Genomic DNA, 19,279 nt, shown 5'->3' on the forward strand with positions numbered 1-19,279 from the left:
TTGAATTTGCTTATTTGGCAGCCATCGGCCGCGGACTGCTTCTCCTGGAACCTCTGATTTCTGTGCCAGCAGTGCGAATGCCACTGTGTGGGCTGGTGCTGGAATAGTGCCAGCGTGAAGGGACAACTTTCCTTATGGCCTGGAGCTCAGGGACAGCTGCTGTCTGTTGTGGCACTAGCCTGGCTGCCTGCGTGGTGGGTGAGATGCAGCTGATAAAACTGTCTTACTGGAGCTGTTCTGCAGGTGTGCTTTGGTTGTGTTTTTGTCACGGTTGAAGACGCTGGCGTTAACAGCAGCGGGAAGAGTGAATGGGGAGCTGCAGAGCGGAAGGGTCCTTCAGTGGGCTTCTGGGGTCTCGAGGCGGAGAAGTTGCATTGGGGGGGACAGGGAGAGGGGAGACCTGCGCCGTGAAGAGCTGGTTTAAGGTAAGGGGGAGGTGATGGGAGCGAATGCTGCCCAGGTGAAGAAGAAAGAACGGATTCAGAAGACGCGGGAGGGTATGCGGTGGGCCAGGCCTGGCAGCGGGGTGCTTCACCCACGCGTTCAGCAGTGGGGGCTCGCGTGTTCCCCACGCGTGGGTACCCGGGGCGGGGGCCGATGCAGGGCAGGGCAGGGTGGCTGCCGCCGCCCCGGTTCGGTTCCCGGCCATCGGGCGGCGGGCGCGCGCGCGCGCTCCCGGGAAGGGGCCGCTGCGGCGGGCGGGGGTGGCGGGACGGGCGCCACGGCCGCCCCCGCGGTACCCGCAGCCCCGCGGGCATCGTCCCGCTCCCCGGCCGCCTGCCCCCGCTGCCGCCCGACCCGGGGAGGCGGCAGGGCGGCAGCGGATCCCTCGCCCCGGGCTTCAAGCGCGGCGATGGGTGGCGTAGCCCGTCCCCGCCGGTCCGTGGGCTCCGGCCGGGGCGTCCCGGGGGTGGGCAGGGGCCGCGGGGGGGAGCCGCGCCGGTGCCCGCGGAGAGGCCGCGCAGGAGCTGCGCGTACGCGGTGCCCGGGGCGAGGGCAGGCGGCGGGGCCGTGCCGCAGCCCTACCCGGGGCCGCCGAGCTGCTCCTCCCGCCGCGGGGCCGCAGCTTCGTTCCGTGCTCGGTGTTTTTTGGGTGTGCAACCGGGGCGATAGAGCGGCGTCGTGTCAGACCCTGCCAGGTGCCAAGCGCGGCCGGTCTCCGGCAGCCGGGGTGGTCGCCGCTGGAGGCTCCGCGGCGGCTCGCCCAGCATCTGCTGGCGTGTTTGAACTGTCTGCTTTCGGGTTATTGGAAAGCAACTGGCTCCTCGGGATTCCTTGCCTAATCAGAGGTGTTACCTCCTCCTCTTCCCCCAGTGTCTCTTGACATCATTTCATCCATCAGAGTTTCAGAGGAAAAAAAAAAAAAACAACCCAAAGCAGAACCCACCCAGTCTGTGAGCAGCCCACACCAGCCCCTCAGTTTTGCTGTGACTGCAGGGAAGAGCTGGATCGGGGCAAAGATGAAGGATGGGAGCGGGGCTGAGCTCCTTGCCCTGAAGGATTTGGTGCGGGGCGCATCGAGAGGCACCCGGCGCGATGCACGGAGCGGCATCCCCCGGGCCCCGGGGGGGGATCAATAAACCCCGCGTGGGGATGCGGAGGCGCTTGACCCACGGAAGAAAGACGCCCTCGGGGTGCGTTTGCTCCTGCCGGTCGCTGGTGCTCCATGGGACGACTTCTGCCCCCCGCGACTGACCTGATGTGGACCGAAACGTTTCTAACATGAACTTTCTCTCTGGGATCTGGTGGTCTCTTCCCCTGGTCTTGGTCTGGGCGACCCCACCAGTCACCTCCTCATGGTGGTAAGTTGTGCAATTCCAGGAATTTTTATTTGCTCTTGGGGAAGGTGGGGTCGGATTAATTGTAAATTAGGGAGGGGGGGGAGCCTCTCCCTCGCAAGCTCGTACAAGCGGAGCTCGCTGCTGCCAGCTGCTCCGGTCCAGAAAGCCCGGCCTTAAAGCAAGCGGGATTAGACGGTCTCGGCATCTCCTTCCCCACCCCGTCCCTGCTCCCCGGCCGCCTCCTTCGCATGAGCAGGGCGCAGCTGCGAGGGCTGAGCGGGGCCGGGGGGCGGCGGGGCCGGGGGGCAGCGGGGCACCTCCCGGGCGGCGCGGCCCGGCCTGGCCGCTGCCCCGGGGCGGGGGGGGGGCGCGCCCGAGGTGCGCGGTGAAGGGCTGCTGCTGGCAGCCAGCCCTCCGCGCCCCGGCGCCGCTGGGAATTGGCTGCAGCAGCGATTTTTTATTATTATTATCATTATTATATTTTCCTTCTTCCTCACCCGCCCCGTCACCTCCCTCCTTCCAAGTTTCTCCTCGCCGAGCAGCAAGTGCAAAGGGCCGAGAGCCCTGCGGGCAGCGCAGGACCCCGCTGCAGATGAGACTGGGTCTCGTTGCGGGGCGTCCGGGAGGGCTGCCGAACACGGGTCCCTGTAGCGGGTCAGAAGGGGACCAGAAAGCTGCCCCTCCAACGGGGGACCCCAGCCGAGCCCAGGCTGAAGAGTCTTAGCGTAGAAGAGGAGTTAAACCGCTTCTTATAAACCTGGGGAACACATTTAACCTTGACACTGCCTGACGCGGGATCAAAGCCTGATTTATCAGACCGGGCATATTTCAAGAAAATTACTATCTGTGTCCATAGCCGTACAAACGTTATTTATTGCGGTGGCTTTTTGTCATGGTGTCTTTTAACTGCCACTTAAATATATGTATTTTTTTGGAAATCAGGGCTCTAACGATTTTATGGTCGTATAAAATAATGAAAATACAAGAAAAGGACATTTTCTCCTGTTTGATCCCTTCAAAAGACACCTATAGTAGTTTGGATTTTATAAAAGGTACCTTTCGAAGCATTTCAGGACTAATAGAGACCATCTGGATACAGATGATGATGTAATTTAATTTTTGTCAAGGTTTCTTTTTTTTTTTTTTTCCTAAGTGCTGCACGGAGCTGCAATAGCGGGGTTTGGGGTTCTCCTGAATGCTTCACGTTATTAAAAAACACAGCATCGGAGACTAATTTACCAGGATTTTCTCCAGCAAGGCAGAGGCAGCTGCGGCTCCCGCCCGCCGCCGGGGCGCCGAGGACCCCCCCTCCCCCGGAGCCGGTGCCGGGGGTCGCCGCGGGTCCCCGCCGCTGCCCTGCCCCTTCCCTCCCGCAGGTACATGGGGGCCGTGGGCTCGTCGCGGGTGATGTGCGACAACGTGCCGGGCCTGGTGAGCCGGCAGCGGCAGCTGTGCCGCCGGCACCCCGAGGCGATGCTCTCCATCGGCCGCGGCGTGGCCGCCTGGACGGCCGAGTGCCAGCACCAGTTCCGCCGGCACCGCTGGGACTGCAACGCCCTGGAGCGGGGCCAGCGCCTGCTCGGCCGCGTCCTGCTGCGCAGTGAGTCCCGCGGGGCGGGGCGGGGGCTGAGGGGACAAGGGGGTTTAGCGGGTGGGCGTAAGGGTCGAAGGGGCTTTTGGGGACGGTCAGCGCCCGGGCGCGGTCGGTGCCGCCGGGAGAGCAACGGCAAGCGGTGGCCCTCCCGTTACCCCTGGCCTAGCAGCGGTGCAGCTTCGGTTTACGTCTCAGGAGGAAGGGAAGGGGAAATGCAAAATTATCCTAGAGTCTCACCGTCAGCAGAACAGCACATACGATAACGGGAAGTGCTGCTTTGCTTACAAACCTGTATCAGAGCAGAGGGACATGGGCAAGGTTCAGAAAGGGGAGTTGGGCCTATTAGGGGCTGGCCCCGCAGTTCCCAACTGCTTCTTTTTTCATTGTGTAATGGACCCCCAAATTAAGGGCTATAAAGAAATCGAGGTGCCAGAATGCAGCAGTTGGGCAGAGGGCTTTCCAGCACAGCCCACCCTGCCTGGGGAGAACAGCACTCTGGGGGGGCTGAACGGGGCAGCCCGTGTCCAAACAGGATCCCAGTGCTTTGGGATGGCAGCCGACAGCTGGTTCCCGCTGGAGCATTCCCTGGGGAAGCTCAGCAGCAGGGTGCAGTCCCACCAGCGCCGTGCTGCCAGTGAGTTGCGGGGTCTGCGCCTGTGCCCAGCAGTGCTGCCCTCCAGGCCCTCAGCCCTCTGCGGGGGCTGCAACAGCCGGTCCCTCGGATCAGGCTCCGGGGACACATCTGATAGGGGTGAGCCAGGCTTGTGCAGACCCCCAGCAGCTGAGGACTACAGTGTGCTTCCCACCCTGAGGGAGGACACTGAAGCAGGGTGTTGTTGCCATCTAAATGCTGGACCGAAGGCATCTAGTGAGTCTTCAGACAGCTTGTATGGTCCTTTTGACTCAAAGAAAGGGCTGAGACCTGGTACTGTGCCGGGGTGTCCCTATCCAAGTGATAAACGTGCTGAGATTCTTCTAAACTGCAGCTCTTTTCACCAAATGCCACACCTGGGCCGTGGCACACAGCTGGTGGGGCTGGCCCTGCCCTGGCCCTTGTGTCCCTGCGATGTCCCTGGCGCTGTTGGGGACAGCCTCTCCGGGCTGTGAGCAGCGTGGCACCTGCAGGGAGAAGAGGAGGAAGGTACCCCGGGGCCATTGCCCCAGCGGTGGGGATGGGGAGGAGGACAGGAGCCCCTGGGCGTGCTGACCCAAGCAGTGGGATTTCATCCACGGAGCATCATTCGGTGCCAGGCTCCGCTGCTGGTAAGCGGTCGGTTATCGTAAGCAGCCTCGTGTTCCCTTAGCAATTATTTGTGAGTAACCAGTAACGTCACCCATCAGCTGAAGTTCTTGATGAAGTTCGTCTGACATTCAGGAAAACACGTCTGGCAGAACATGGCCTAATTCTGATGAGGCTATTTCATTAAAAAAAAAATGTAATTTTTCCAAAAGTAAAGTTTTCACTGTTGGCTCATCGGCGAGAATTAAGGCGTCAGGCTTCTGAGCTCTACGCTGAGCCTGATCAGGCAGTGATTGCAATGGGAAATGTAGCTTGATATTGCTCTAATTCGAAATGAAATGTTTTTGATTAGTTTAATAAACTCAAATTAAACACTTCTCTTCCAGCGACATCAAATGTTTCTTTTTAATTAACGCTTTAAAAAGTTTTGCTGTTTCTGAATACATTTTCTCAGAAATCAGTCTTCAGAAGAGCATGATTTGTAACAAGCCACAATACCTCCTGCCTGATGTTGAAGGCAGTGTAGGGAAGGCAGGGTTTGCCCAGTCCTTTTGCAAGCTTTTAGTTGCCATTTGGTGAAGGCTTCCTACAGAAGTCCAGGGCCCATTCCCATTTGAAACATCTAGATACTACTGGAACGTAAATACTAAATAATAAGTTATATGGTGTAATGCTGCTCCTACAATAAAATCACAAATAACATTCCCTCTTTAGGGTCCTACTTTACTGGGCTAACGTTACTTAAGGCTTACAAGTCCTCTGAATGGATCTCTCACTGCTAGTGGCCTTAGATACTGCACAAAAATCTACTTCTCACTCTTTCCATGCTAAAAACTTTATAGAATCATAGAATCACTAAGGTTAGAAAAGACCCTTAAGATCATCGAGTCTAACCGTTAACCCAGCACTGCCAAGTCCACCACTAAACCATGTCCCCAAGCACCACGTCTACCCGTCTTTTAAATACCTCCAGGGACGGGGACTCAACCACTTCCCTGGGCAGCCTCTTCCAGTGCCTGACTGCACCCTTTCGGTGACGAAGTTTTTCCTAATATCCAACCTAAACTTCCCCTGGCGCAGCTTGAGGCCGTTTCCTCTCGTCCTATCCCTTGTTACTTGGGAGAAGAGACCGACCCCCACCTCGCTAACAACCTCCTTTCAGGTAGTTGTAGAGAGCGATAAGGTCTCCCCTCAGCCTCCTCTTCTCCAGACTAAGCAACCCCAGCTCCCTCAGCTGCTCTTCCTAAGACTTGTGCTCCAGACCCTTCACCAGCTTCGCTGCCCTCCTCTGGACACGCTCCAGCACCTCGATGTCCTTCTTGTAGTGAGGGGCCCAAAACTGAACACAGTATTGGAGGTGCAGCCTCACTGCCTCACCCTCACCGTGACATTTGCACTCCTGTTTCAAAAACTGCTTCACAGCCTGTTTAGAATATTTAGAAATATTTATATACCTCATTGTCACAAATAGAGTTGTGCCAATATATGACAGTTCTGTATTGTAAATTACTACCTCTTAAAATAAACCTAAGCAATTACTGCATTGAAATACATACCCAATAGCTTAAGAGTAGGCATAGTCTAGAAATGCAGATAATCTTTGGTGTAATAGAGTATCTTCCTTAAGAGAAGGGGAAGCCGCCTGCACAGCTGGCGTGCGGAAGTCACAGCTGCCAGGCCAAATCCTGCCTCAAGCATGACACAAGCAGTGCCATTGATTCAACGGAACTTGTTTGTGTGAATTACGGTTACCGGGCTTGGTTCTAGGCAGAAAACCTAAATTTAACTTATTTTCAGAAAATAACACCCAAGATTTCTGCCTGCCGCCTTTTCAGCAGGGAAGTTTGTTCCGACTGCTTCAGAAGAGAAAAAGCTAGTTTCTGGAGCTATTTGCAGTGTTTTGCAATGTGCATGTTGTTCCAGTGTCCCTATTTAATAATTTCTTAAACCTATCTCTGAGATAGCACTTCATCTATTTTCCTAAATCGATGAAACACGACAGAAATACCAGCTGTCCTATTCATAGATCTGTACAAAACAACTGATCCGTGAAAGTATATTAATCAATATCAGAAGCACACGTTTAATGTTGTCCAACTCTAACACTATATTGATGAGCTTTTACCAGGGAGGGGTCCAAGTCTAAGCCATGACTAATTCTGGCTCCAGGGAATGTGTGATTTCAGCCCAGTTTTATCTTTTGCTCAGCAAAAAAAGTCCAGGCTAAATGGCTGCAGTTAGGATAGCCACTCAAACTAACTACCCCAATGATTTTTAAAGCGACTTTTTTTGTTTCAGGTAGTCGGGAATCTGCTTTTGTACATGCCATCTCCTCTGCTGGAGTTGTTTTTGCCATCACCAGGGCATGTAGCCAAGGGGAGCTGAAATCCTGCTCCTGCGATCCCAAGAAGAAAGGCTCTGCCAAGGACAGCAAGGGCCATTTTGACTGGGGTGGCTGCAGCGATAACATCGACTACGGCATTAAATTTGCCAGAGCCTTTGTGGATGCCAAAGAACGGAAAGGAAAAGATGCAAGAGCGTTGATGAACCTCCACAACAACAGAGCTGGAAGGAAGGTGGGTGTCCATCCAACAGATGCCTGGAGATGCTCTCGGTGAGCTCTCACGCGTCTGGGGCAGGTAACGGTTGGCCCTTGCTGACTGGTCTCAGCAGTTAGGAAGAAGTATGGGATGAGTGGGAGCCTGAGATGCTGTTTCTGTCTCCCTTGGAGGTTTAGTGTGGCAGAGAGCTCCAAACAGGCTGAGCGCAACTGCTTAACAGTGCTCCCGTCTGAGTCAGTTCTGTGGCTCCTTGTGGGGGAAGTTAAGCCTGTGCCCAAGTCACTGAAGGATCAGTTTGGATGGAGGATTTGTTTTGAGCCTAATCTTTATATTTGGAGGAGTTTTACTTTTGGTTAATAAAGAATAGAAATTCCTAAGGGAGGCTGAAGACCACACTGAAGAACAGGCTTGACTATTAAAGAGCAAATTCAAAATAGCATTGGAGAAAAAAACCATCCCGTCCATTCCTGTATGCATACAGTAAACCTAAACACAAAATGCGCAGAGATAAAATACAATTACTTCACTTTTTAAGAAAACAAATCCAAAATACATGTCCCTTCAAAAGGCGTTGGCCTTGGCGCATGACCTGCTCTAAACAAAACCCTTTTCTAAACACTGCATGAACATACCCTTCTTGAATTTCAACAGGAAGAGTCCTTAGTTTCTTATTGTGGGTGAGTAGAAGGAGTAGTTGCTAGGTGTATTGCCCACTGCTGGTGCAAGGGCTGAGGAATACATGCACTAACATTTTGTGGTGGTAGCTATAAATCGTAAGACTAGTGCATGAAACTGGAATACGCTGTTGCATTATTCAAAACGTATCCAAAATTTGCTGCATCTATGACATCTGAAATAATAGAGACAAATATTTTATAGTGCTAGACCAAGCCCTTCTAAAATGATTCATAGAGACCTCTTGTTTCTTATCTTTGGTTTTCCTTAACATATATTCAGTAGGAAGTAAATTGTTCATATTCTGATCTTTTTGTATTAAAAAGTTCCCTTTATAAACTGTAAAGTTGTTCCATATTAGCTGGCCCTTATTAGAAGAAAAGATCCAATTTTAATGAATTGCACTGCAAGTAGATGATTTTTCTGATAAATGTTTCTCCTTCAACATCCTTCCTCCACCTGTTTATTACCAGCAGGTGTAATTCATATGTAATATAGATGGATGAGGCTGTTCAGATCAGTGATATGCGTATGCAATAGAATCATAGAATCGTTTAGGTTGACCTTTAAGATCATCAAGTCCAACCATTAACCTAGCACTGCCAAGTCCACCACAAACCATGTCCCTAAGCAAATACTATGGCTGTATTTATGTTACTGCCCAAAAGAGACTGCAGTCTACAACACAAGCAAAGGCTTTATAGGGGTGAAATAGCTCCCTGCTGGGAAGTACTTTCTGAAAGAGCTGAGTATCTTGGTAAGTTTAAAAAAATACATATGCCAAATAATAAGACAGTATTGGTAAGCAGGTAAGTTTTTTTAGAAAACGATCGAGAGACTTTAATAAATATATTAGATTAAAAATAATCAACACATTCTCATATGCTCTAGGACCTGCTTTACAGAAAGGGATGCTGTTCTGTATCCACAGCGCAATAGTGTAGGTTTAGCTTTGCAGGGATCTCGCTACCTCAGCCCACCCACAAGCCTGGCATTAGGATCTGGGTAAGGCCAGCTGTGCCCTCGGCTTTTTCTCACCCCCAAAAGGGGTGTTGATAGGTTTCTTTTAAAATTAGACTATTCAGATTTTACTAAGTCAAAAATACATAGCATAAATATTTATAATATTCCCATATGAATTATATAAAATAATATGCCGTCTACTAGTATAGGAATACCACTGACAAAGAAAAAGTCCTGCATTCCTATATGCTTCTTCCGCTATTCCAGCAAGTTGTTTTAAATGTACAAGTAGTTAAACTGATTTCTACTCAGATAATTAAAACCAAGCATCTGCTTAAACTCCTGGTTTTGTGATAGTACCATTGGCAATGAAGTGGGGCTGTGGGAGTGTCAGTGACTTCTTTGAAGCAGTCATATTGCTTTACGAGTTGGAAAGAAAATTAGAAGTACTTTGGTTTTATAAAACATTTTCACTTTATTACTAAGCGCTTGGCTGAAAAATGCCGCCCCACTGTGCGTCAGTCTCACTTCTAATCCTGGAGCTTTCCTCTCTCTTACCTTCCTCCCGTGATGCTGTTCCTCTTGTACAAACTCTAAAATGTTCATATTTCATGAACCCTTAAGGCATAATATGTATAGATCAAATATCCATATCTTCAGAATTAGGAATGAATTATTTATTGTATACGAACCCATCTGTTGTTCTCCAACATCATACAGATAGCTTAAATGTCTGAGATGAAGCTGAAATGGCTTTAGTGCTATCCAGGCATTAAATTAATGATGAAGGTGATCTCTCTAGTGCAAGCTAACGAAGGTCTTATTCTAAAATGTTTGTTAAAAGGTCCATAAGCATTTAAAAAATACCGTAATCAAAAATTTTGAATAGATCTGATGCCTAGCCCAGGTACGATGCTTTGCACAGTCTCTGTAAAATTATTTAAATATGAAATGCCTATGAATTTCTGGGCAATATTTGAAACACTATTCAGGGCAAAGGGCAACTTCCTTTGCTAGAGAAGGTCAGCATGGCCATGCTGCAGCTGGAAGGATGGGGAAAGGGGGTACCTTCGCCTACCAAGGGCCTGAGTGGTTCTGTCCATTTCCCAGATCGTTTCCTCCTGCCCAGTCTGTCCCCTAGCCTTACGGCCCATCCCGATCCTTGGGAAGACTGGTGGGAGCGGGGAAGGTAAGCTCACCAGCCGGAGGATTGCCTGTACGGTTGAGCCAAGCAACCAGAGCAGACCAACCATGTGGGGATGACTTGATGCTACCAGTGGGTGTCACTACAGACCGTGGTTTGGAGACCCATTGCAAGCCTGGCATTACAGGATGACTGGAAAAGGGCTGAGAAGCACAAATTACCGTTTGTTTTACCTGTGTGTGTTTTACTGCGTTTCTGAACAGGCTGTGAAGCGGTTTTTGAAACAGGAGTGCAAATGTCACGGTGTGAGTGGATCATGCACTCTAAGGACCTGTTGGCTGGCCATGGCAGACTTTAGGAAAACAGGAGATTACCTGTGGAAGAAATACAATGGAGCGATTCAGGTGGTCATGAATCAAGATGGCACGGGTTTCACTGTGGCTAATAAGAGATTTAAGAAGCCAACTAAGAATGACCTGGTATACTTTGAAAGCTCTCCAGACTACTGTATCAGGGACAGGGATGTAGGTAAGCCTCTATTGTTACACATGAATGGTTTTATTTCAGACATTTGATACTTTGAAGGTAAAAAATTATCATTATTATTGAGTGTGTGTATATATACATATATATAAATCCATGCATGTAACCAGCAGGAAACAGGCAGGACGATGTTTTGGAAGGACAGCTCTGTACAAGGGCAACAGCTCCTTGATGGCCCTAGATGTACGACAGCCAGTTGTCCTAATATAATTCAGCAGTTTCTTCCAGATGCTATGGAGCCCTGGAGACATTGCAAGGCAAAAGCTGCTTTTAGGACAAGTTTGAGTTATGCTCTGGAGGCAGGTCCATACCATACACAGCCACATACACGCTTGTATCACACAGCTCACTCCAGAGCTGCCAGATGTAACTACAGCAGCCCCAAGCCCCGTGATGTCCCTATGATACCACCTCCTGTTGCATTGCTTCTCTTCCATATCGTTATGTTGCTGCTGCAGACTGCCAAGAGACCAGTATCCTCCTTTATCTGCACATTCCCTGCAGCTCACTGTGGAGCACGGACCCCCTAGGTGTGGACACATCCCTCCCCATCGGCAATGTAGGAGGTACTGCAGCTTGGTGCAAACCCTGCTTGCACCGGTCAATGCAGCTGTCGGTAACGTGGTGCAAGGCAGCTGGAGGACGTGCAGGTGGATAAAAGAATAGAGGTCGGTGGGGCACAGCACACTGCATCGAGTGACACCACTCTTTACTCCTCTCAACAAGACAGTGTTGGCTCTGTCCATGATAACCATCACATTTTTTGAAGAGTTGTGCCAGCCCCAGTGGGAAGGGGTAAAGTTTCAGGGCTGCTATTAACACTGAATTTCTCTGCTGTCAGAGATTTTGATAGAGAGACACTTAACAGTGTTACAGGATTCAAGGCATTGCCAAGCACCACAAATCCTGCTAATGGTTCTTGACCCGTGTATAGTATTTCCTGATGTGGCAATTAAAAACTAGCAACTAGAAAACCAGAGCTTTGGAAAAGAGAGCCAGACTGAGTAATGTATGAAAGATGTTGTGAAACTAATTAATAGGTTGTATAACGTACCAGATTGCACCCAGTATGACATATCCGTAAGTATCTGGATAGCAATGCAGCTCAGCTCTTTTTGGCACTGCTGCATATTTACAATCCAAGTTTACTTGGAACAAGCATTGCAAAACAACGGTACTTAAATAAGAACAATATGTGAAATCCTGGTCATGTACTATTGACTTCAGTGAACCCAGAATTTCATCGAGTACGCTTATGTTGTACAGTGTTTCTGGTTAGTTGAGTAGTCAAGGTAATTTTAAATGTCATTTATGGCTTTTGCAGGTGATGCTTGTTACCTGCACAAACACATATTGTTCCTTGAATAGTGACAGATACTGTAAAGTCTAATACTGTAATCCAAGTGAATAAATGGGCATATTGTGGCATTGTGCAGAGGCTAACTTTGCAGACTAGGATTTATTCAAAACTTAATTTCTTGAAGTTGCCTCATTCATTGTAAAACCCGTGATTTCTTTCCCCCAAAAAGGAGACCCCATACACGACCCAGTTCTATGTCAAAAAGCCATTTAATAAGCTCTTTGCACTAAGCCTAATCTCATCTGTCAGTCTTGTTATTGAGGAGAGTGGGCATTTTCCACCGCAGTGTATTACGCGCCCTTTGCCTGATGCTGTCAAGCCTGCCCAGAGACGGCAGAGTCTGACACGTGCTTTGGCTCAGCTCAAGATAAGGCTGGGGGCGAGGCGGTGTTTCTTTGCTGCCCAGAATTCAGAGAATGCGGCTGTTTGGAAGAGCACATTTTTGGCAAGCTGCAGTAAACCTTTAGCGGGATGAGGGATGCTGCTCTCGTGGAGCAAAGAAAGAATCAGACGAACAAGAATTGATCTGGCTTTGAGAGAGGCGATTTCAGCAGCTGAGCAGCATTTTTTCTTTATTACCTTTGGTTTGCCCTGTTGAGCACTCCAGAGTGGCAGCCCTGTTAAATGACTGGAAATGAAATGAGATTATTGTACATGCATACATGAATCACCCCTACAAAGTGAAAAATGTGTTGTTGTTATTATTTTTTTTCCTAGAAGGAAAAGAGGAGTCATTGCTTTTGGGAGTGAGATAATATGTGGAAAACACTAATAGCAGCTGAATAGCAAGAGAATGTAATAACCCGGCCACCTCTTGTCTAGCATTAAGATCCATGACTTTCAGAAAAAGACCAAAGGAAGATTTTAAGAAGTGTTCAGAATTCACTTAACTCTGCTCACATGGATGCTGAAATAATTTTTACTTACAATTTTGTACTCATAATTGGATAGAAACAGAGGTAGGACATCCCAGAGGGCTTTTGAAAATCTTGTCATGAACGTACAAATTTTGTCACGCTTTGCATGGTCTTCCCTTGTATTATCATAAATTTCCAGCTCCCAAAACCAATGCAAGCATACCCAGGACTACAGAGGGAGAGACCTGTTAGAAATGATAGAGCTGTGGAGGGAACTAAAGCGATGGCTATGCAAGCGGCAGTGCCTCTGTAGCACGTACTCTCTTACCCTGAATGTGTAACATCACCTCTGAAATGCTCTAAAAAAACTCTTGCTTGTCTTCTTATAAGCTTCTGTTAGAAGCATTTTAAGTTTTGAAATATTACTATTTGACCACCCATGCAGGCTAGGTTGATTGAAAGCTGTTGCAAGTTTATCATGTTTTGAACGTACCAGTGGACAAGCAGAGACTGCTTTAGGAATAAAGATATGAGCGGCCGCAGCGTGGGCACCACCAGTTTGCTGGCCGAGCTTTCGTTACAGCCTCTTGTTCATAGAGACTATTAAAGCAATGTAATGTCTTCCTGGAAAAGAAAACATTTTAGAACAGGTTTATTAAAAATTAATTTGTACAGAGCAACCAAAAAACGTAGGCAGTGTTTGAGTGAAGCCTCTTCCTGCAGGGAGACCCCCACCAAAGCGTGTAGAGCAAGCTGAGCTCAGCTACGCACGTTGAGGTGGTGCTTATGAGCGAGGAGGTTGCGTCCCCAAGCATGGACACCAAGGTGGAGGTGGTGGGCGAGTGACAGGATGGCATTGGTGAGCGCGTGTTGACTGTTCACAACTGTTCTGGTAGCAACGAGGCTTCGGCCGTGTGGAGGTGGTGGTGGAGCAGAGGCAGGTCATGTCTACATGTAGATGGTCTTGAGCTGCTGCAGCAGTCCCTCAGGATCTGCTAAAAACCCATGTGCCGTGTGCTTCAAGTCATCCGTAGGTTTCTCCCAACACTCACATGGTCTCGGTTTGGGTGCTGTCAAAGCCAGCATCGCTGCCGCTGCCTGCGCCTAAGGTGTGGGTTGCGTACCTGGATTGCGGTGGCCATCTCCTGTGTCCCCAACAGGCAGGCAGGGTGCTGCAGCTGGGTCTGAGGACCCTCTGCACCTGGTCTCCTGGTCGAAAGCGCTGTGGGGATGCGTGTGCAGTGGTAGGGGCAGCCCCCGGGAGCTGCGCATTGGGTGACAAACCACATGGACAGGGTGCCCTGCTTTGGGTCCTTCACAGGAGTATTTTCATGTTCATTTATTTCCCCTGCTGCCCCACGTAAGCCATTTGCTGAAGTTTTGAGATGAACGAAGCCAAGTCCGGAGTGAAAGAAAAATGTGAAATTAAAGTGTAGCCTGCAAAGTATTGGTGTTGGGCAAGATGTGTTAGTACTTGAGGTATGTAACCCATGGAGGGAAACCAATCCTGATCTATGTCAAAAACTTCTCACTGAGGTTAGCTGCATGCAGGCAGTCCCTGTGCGACTTCTTGGCCCGTATCTCCCAATTTACGCATTGCAAACATGTTGGGCGCAGTCCCAGCCCCATGCAAGCTGACGGTGAAGCTTGCGATGACTTCCATCAGGGCAGGTCTCCTCCAAGCACCGTCCAGCAAGGGAGCAGCACAATCCCCCCAGGAGCCCCTGGTTGCTGAGAGGTTATGACAGCTATCAGTGGCTATGGAAATTAGCGCGAGACACGTTTGCTCTAAACTGAATCTGGATAAGCTGTTTTTATCAGCATCTTGCTGTCTTTTCGTTGCTGGCCTGGGAAATCGCAGCCCCTCTGGACAAGGCTGCCTCCGCCGTGCGCGGCTTGTCCTCTCCAGCCCTGATGTACTGAGGTGGTGTACATGACACATGTGGATGTTTCTTGGTTTGAAAAGTAGCTTCACAGCTACTTTTCTGTGAATATTTCCTTTTTTTTTTTTTCCAAACGCTCCTGTGGAAACTAGTTTATTGTTGTTAGGGGTTTCGCTGCCTTTTTTTTTTTTTTTTTTTAGGTGAAAGTCAAGTAATGAACTTTGTTGCTTGAAGCTGGATTTTTAATTAATAGAAATAGAAGGAAAAATCTCACGTTATAAAGGAATAAATACATTTTAGTGCTTTAGGAATGGGAAAAAATATTTTTCAACTTACCATATGTTTGCTTAAGAAAACAACTGTGCAAACCAAGAAGAAAGGGGTTGATGTATGGGCCGTGAAGTTGGCAGTATTAAAAGCTGCGGATGTTTTGGCAGGTATAATGTTATGTGTCGGCATGGCAATTCCAACACTTGAAATAAAAACAAAGAGGTTGCACGAAAACCTTTTACAAGTTAGAACATACTCCTGCCTCTTAAGTGATGAGGAGGTGCATTACAGGTAGCAGGCAAAGCTCAGAAAACTCTGCCGTGTTTTGTTTGGTGTCTTCTGTTGTCTTCATCACCTGGGTACGTGAGTGCCCCCAGGAGCGCGGTAACTTGCCTGGCTGCCCGCTCTCAGTTATTGCTCGTTTTCTTTCTCATGAGAGAAGCTGCAGAGATGCTGAAGATGCTGTTTGAACTTTTCAAAAAATGTTGGTTTTGCTCAGGAACTAAGCCTTTATGTGAGCCTGTTTTCCCTTTTGTCACGTTCTGTGGATAATTTAGTCTCCTCTCCTAGTGGCGTAGTAAATGTTGATGTTGTATTGTGGGCAATATCAGATGATACCGGGTTCTGACTATCTGTTAGGGGCTGAAATCATTTTGGCTTTGAAATCAGCGGCAAAGCTCCCATTGAAACCAGCAGGCATATTCCGCTCAGGTTCTCCTTTGCTGCTGTGCGCTTTCCCCAAACATCTGGAAATGAGAACCTTGGAGTTGGAAACTAACCTGTGCCTCGGCTGAGGAATGCGGTCATACCTTCCCAGGGCAGCTCCTGCACCTCATCACAGCCGGGCCTGATGCCCCGTGCCGGGCCTCACGCAGAGGGCGACGCGGGGCCCTTCCAGCCCAGCAGCCGGGCGGCACGGCCCCGCTCTGCTCCCGGTCTCGGCTCCGCTCTGCTGAGGCGGAGAGCGGCTCTGCTTTGCCTCCACTGGAGGAGGGACACCTGGCCGGCTGCCGTGTGATGATGGCACAGCAAAGGCTATGGAGTGTCTGTGCGATGGTGGCACAGCAAAGGCTATCAAGTGTCCAGCTCGTTTCACACAAACCACATGCAGAGCAAAGCACCGAGTGGTTTGAAATCTAACCCAAATCACGGTTGTTGGAGATTACGTTGTCCCAGACATGCTGCGTTACACAGCCCAGGCACTCCGGGACTTTGGGGCTGGGCTTTGTCAGCAGGGTAAAGCAGCACACAGAGCAAGGGAGGTGAGGGGAGGCCGGTGCAGGGAGGTAAGCAAGAATTCACACCAAATTCCTGACGCAGAACATTAATGATACGAGTCACAAGCTTGGCCTTTATACCTTTTTTTTGTCTGAGCAGAGAGGGCAGGACAAGTGCCTATAAAAGTGGTTATTCAGTTGTATTTTGCACAGTCTGGGATGCGATGGATATTGCTGTGGACTGACACAAGCACCAGCACTTACATTCAGATGTCCCAGCTGTTTGCACAGGGTCACGGATGGAGGAGAGTGTGGTAGCTGGGAAGCAGGGTTTGGTTTGTTTTCTGCCACAGGGACCACAGGTGGATCACGAAGCTCTGCATCCTCCTGACTCCTCGGCCCTGCCTAGACTGGGGGCAGCGGCGGCCATTGTAATTCTGTCTCCCCCATTGTGGAGCAATTCCTGGAAAAAGGATCTGGGAAAGGCCTTTTGGCATCACTGCTTTGCCTGTCGTGCAGGTTGCCCCAGTGCAGCTGGCCTTGCAGGGAGAGCTGCATGGCAGAGGGCTTGCTAGGGGTGGTGTGCGCCTGCATGGATCGTTGCTGGTGGTACCTCTCCTCCTCCTCCCCGGGACCCCCTGCACTGGGACTCGGGTGCCGTCGCTGGCTGCGGGGACAGGAGACCGGGAGTTGCTGCTGGTTCCCTGGTGCAGGGCGTGCCCCATGCAACACGTCACTGGTTTTTACATCAACGCGAGGTGCTCCCCCAAATAGCAGAGACTTACTTGGAAGTGCTGTTCAGCTGCCTCCCCAAGGATGCTACACAGAGCACTGGTCCATGGGCAGCAGCGCGAGCGGGCTTGGACCCCGAGGAGCTCTGGGATTTATCAGGCTGCAGGAGCCCATCTCTGGCTCTGTTCAGCGTGTCTTCTCCTGACTCTGCCTTTTCCCTTTTGGGTGGCTCAGCAGGTCTCCACTTGGCCGGTGCCACAGCGCCTTTGTGGCTCAGGACCCCTGAGCTGGGGCTTGTGTCTCCACCATCGGCAGCAGCTGACGAGCAGCTCCCAGGGCAGGTGGCCGGGGCGGCCATGGGCACCCGCTGAGCCTGGAGTGCAGGTGGTCATGCAACACCCTTCTTCTGCTCTGCCCGCAGCAGACCTGGGCCAGCGATTTGATATTGAAGCTTTCCAGGTGTATATTTCTACCCAGTGAATATTTAAATATTTAAATAAATGCAGGAATATAGGTTATGGAAGAGAAGGCTGAGATGCCTTCTAGGGACTGAAACACTCCTCCAGGGCAGCAGTTGAAGCGTGTCCTGACTTAGATGCAAAAAGAGCAAAACATCCCTCACCGTGGCTAAGCAGCTAAATCCCATATCGGTCCCTTGAAAAACCACAGTCTGAGAAAGGTGACTTTACTCAAGTGCCTGAGACCACTTGTTGCCCCAGTGCCTGGGCCCAGGCCTGACGAGACACGAAATCTCCCCGGTGCTGGGGATGGCAGAGGATGGAGGAACAATGAATACTTGTATGTTGTGAAGCACTGCAGTCGCTGGCTGCAATGGTATATACAACCATAAATACACCACAGGGGAAAAAAAAAGAAAATTAGAATTTGTGCAGCTTAGATTTTGAATAATTACAGATTAATTAGAGCTTAAGTTTTATTAATTAAGATTGGTTTGCTATCCTAGCTCATGCAAATTTGAATTAATGTCTGCACGTATTTTTTTTCTTCAAGAATGTAAATTGTTCATGTTTGATGTACACCTGTGAATACACTTTGTAAAATGTTTCCACTGAGTTTAATGACTGTGGTCGATATTTAGGGAATCCCATTTTGGCCAAGAACAGAGGAATGGAGCTATAGTCAGGTCTAGGGAAAATGTCAGAACAATGTTCGTCTCATGGATATACCTGAAATTGATTTATAATAGCAATATATAAGAAATTAGATGAAGCCATGAGTATTGATGAAGTTTGCAGATGGTCAATAGTAATCTGTCAACAGCTGTGGTATAGGTCTGGAAGTGAACCCTACGATAAGTTTGTATTAGATGAGCAGCAGCTCCCATGTGGTTCGGGCTAAGACATGCCTTAAAGAGCCATTTTGTGCCACGTGGAGATGGGGAGAGGCGTTCCAGCCACTCCAGAGAGATTGTAAGAACATGAAGAGGTGGGGTATGTTCCCCTACCCGTCCTTCTGTCCACAGCAGGCTGCAATTTAGTTTCTCCTAATCTCTCTCAAGAAAGAGGAGAAGAACCCTTGGTGCTCACCCTGCAGAGATGAGAGGTGCACAGAGCAGCCACTCTTCAGCTGCCGCCTGAACTGGTGGATGTGGGGGTTGTGGGAGGGCGCAGCGGTGATGCCAAGTGGTTGGGGTCCTTCTGTGCTCACTTCTGCAAAGACTTAAACCACCAGCAGCATGGTTACTCTGCCCAGCATGTCCCTTGCGGCCACCAAATGTAGTGGTCTCCTCTTTCCCAGCCCTCCCCTGCCCCCTCCGAGCTCCCCCGCAGAGCCCATGAGCTCCCGAGCACCACGGGGGTGCTCCTCCTGGGCGCCCCATTTCATACAGCTCTGGGGGACTGGACGCAGGGGGCAGGAGGGGCTGCACCTTGAAGTATTTCGTCCATTTTACTTCTTCTCATCTCCAAAGCTGATTTCCAGGATAAATTTTAGAATTTGAGAGCAATTTTGCCTTATTATAGGCATTTCTCTGGCTTGATATTGAATCCCAGGTGATGTGATGTTGAAGGATCAAATACATTGCAAATTATGGCAATAATATTGGCTCCTATACCTATTTTCATATGCTTTCTGTCCTTCCTTAAAATCCACCTCCTGACCTTTCCTGCGTTTCCTTTGCAGGGTCCCTCGGGACAGCCGGTCGGGTTTGTAACCAAACCTCCCGCGGCATGGACAGCTGTGAAGTGATGTGCTGCGGGAGAGGCTACGACACCTCCCGCGTCAGCAGAATGACAAAATGCGAGTGCAAATTCCACTGGTGTTGTGCTGTGCGCTGCCAGGACTGCCTAGAAGTGGTAGATATTCACACCTGCAAAGCGCCGAAGAGCGCTGGCTGGGTCTCTCGGACATGATGCACAGGCTACTGATGCTTGAGGGCTACCGCCTTTGCCCTTCCTGGTCCATGCAGGGAATGTGTCCGAGGTCTTCTCTACTTTTAT

At 49.8% G+C, this 19,279-nt stretch overlaps 1 protein-coding gene across 1 annotated transcript; it reads left to right on the forward strand.

Moving 5' to 3' along the window:
• The first annotated feature begins 1,722 nt into the window (after positions 1-1,722).
• On the forward strand, positions 1,723-19,279 carry WNT2 (Wnt family member 2). Its single transcript, XM_087764609.1, has 5 exons — positions 1,723-1,802; positions 3,158-3,381; positions 6,914-7,191; positions 10,222-10,486; positions 18,963-19,279. Exons 1-5 carry the CDS (start codon positions 1,723-1,725, stop codon positions 19,190-19,192), a joined length of 1,077 nt encoding a protein of 358 aa, XP_087620735.1. The 3' UTR covers positions 19,193-19,279.

Source organism: Nipponia nippon, unplaced genomic scaffold (genome assembly GCF_047370975.1).
Source record: "Nipponia nippon isolate SJK-2023a ecotype South Korea unplaced genomic scaffold, ASM4737097v1 scaffold_3, whole genome shotgun sequence".
NCBI classification, from domain to species: domain Eukaryota; kingdom Metazoa; phylum Chordata; class Aves; order Pelecaniformes; family Threskiornithidae; genus Nipponia; species Nipponia nippon.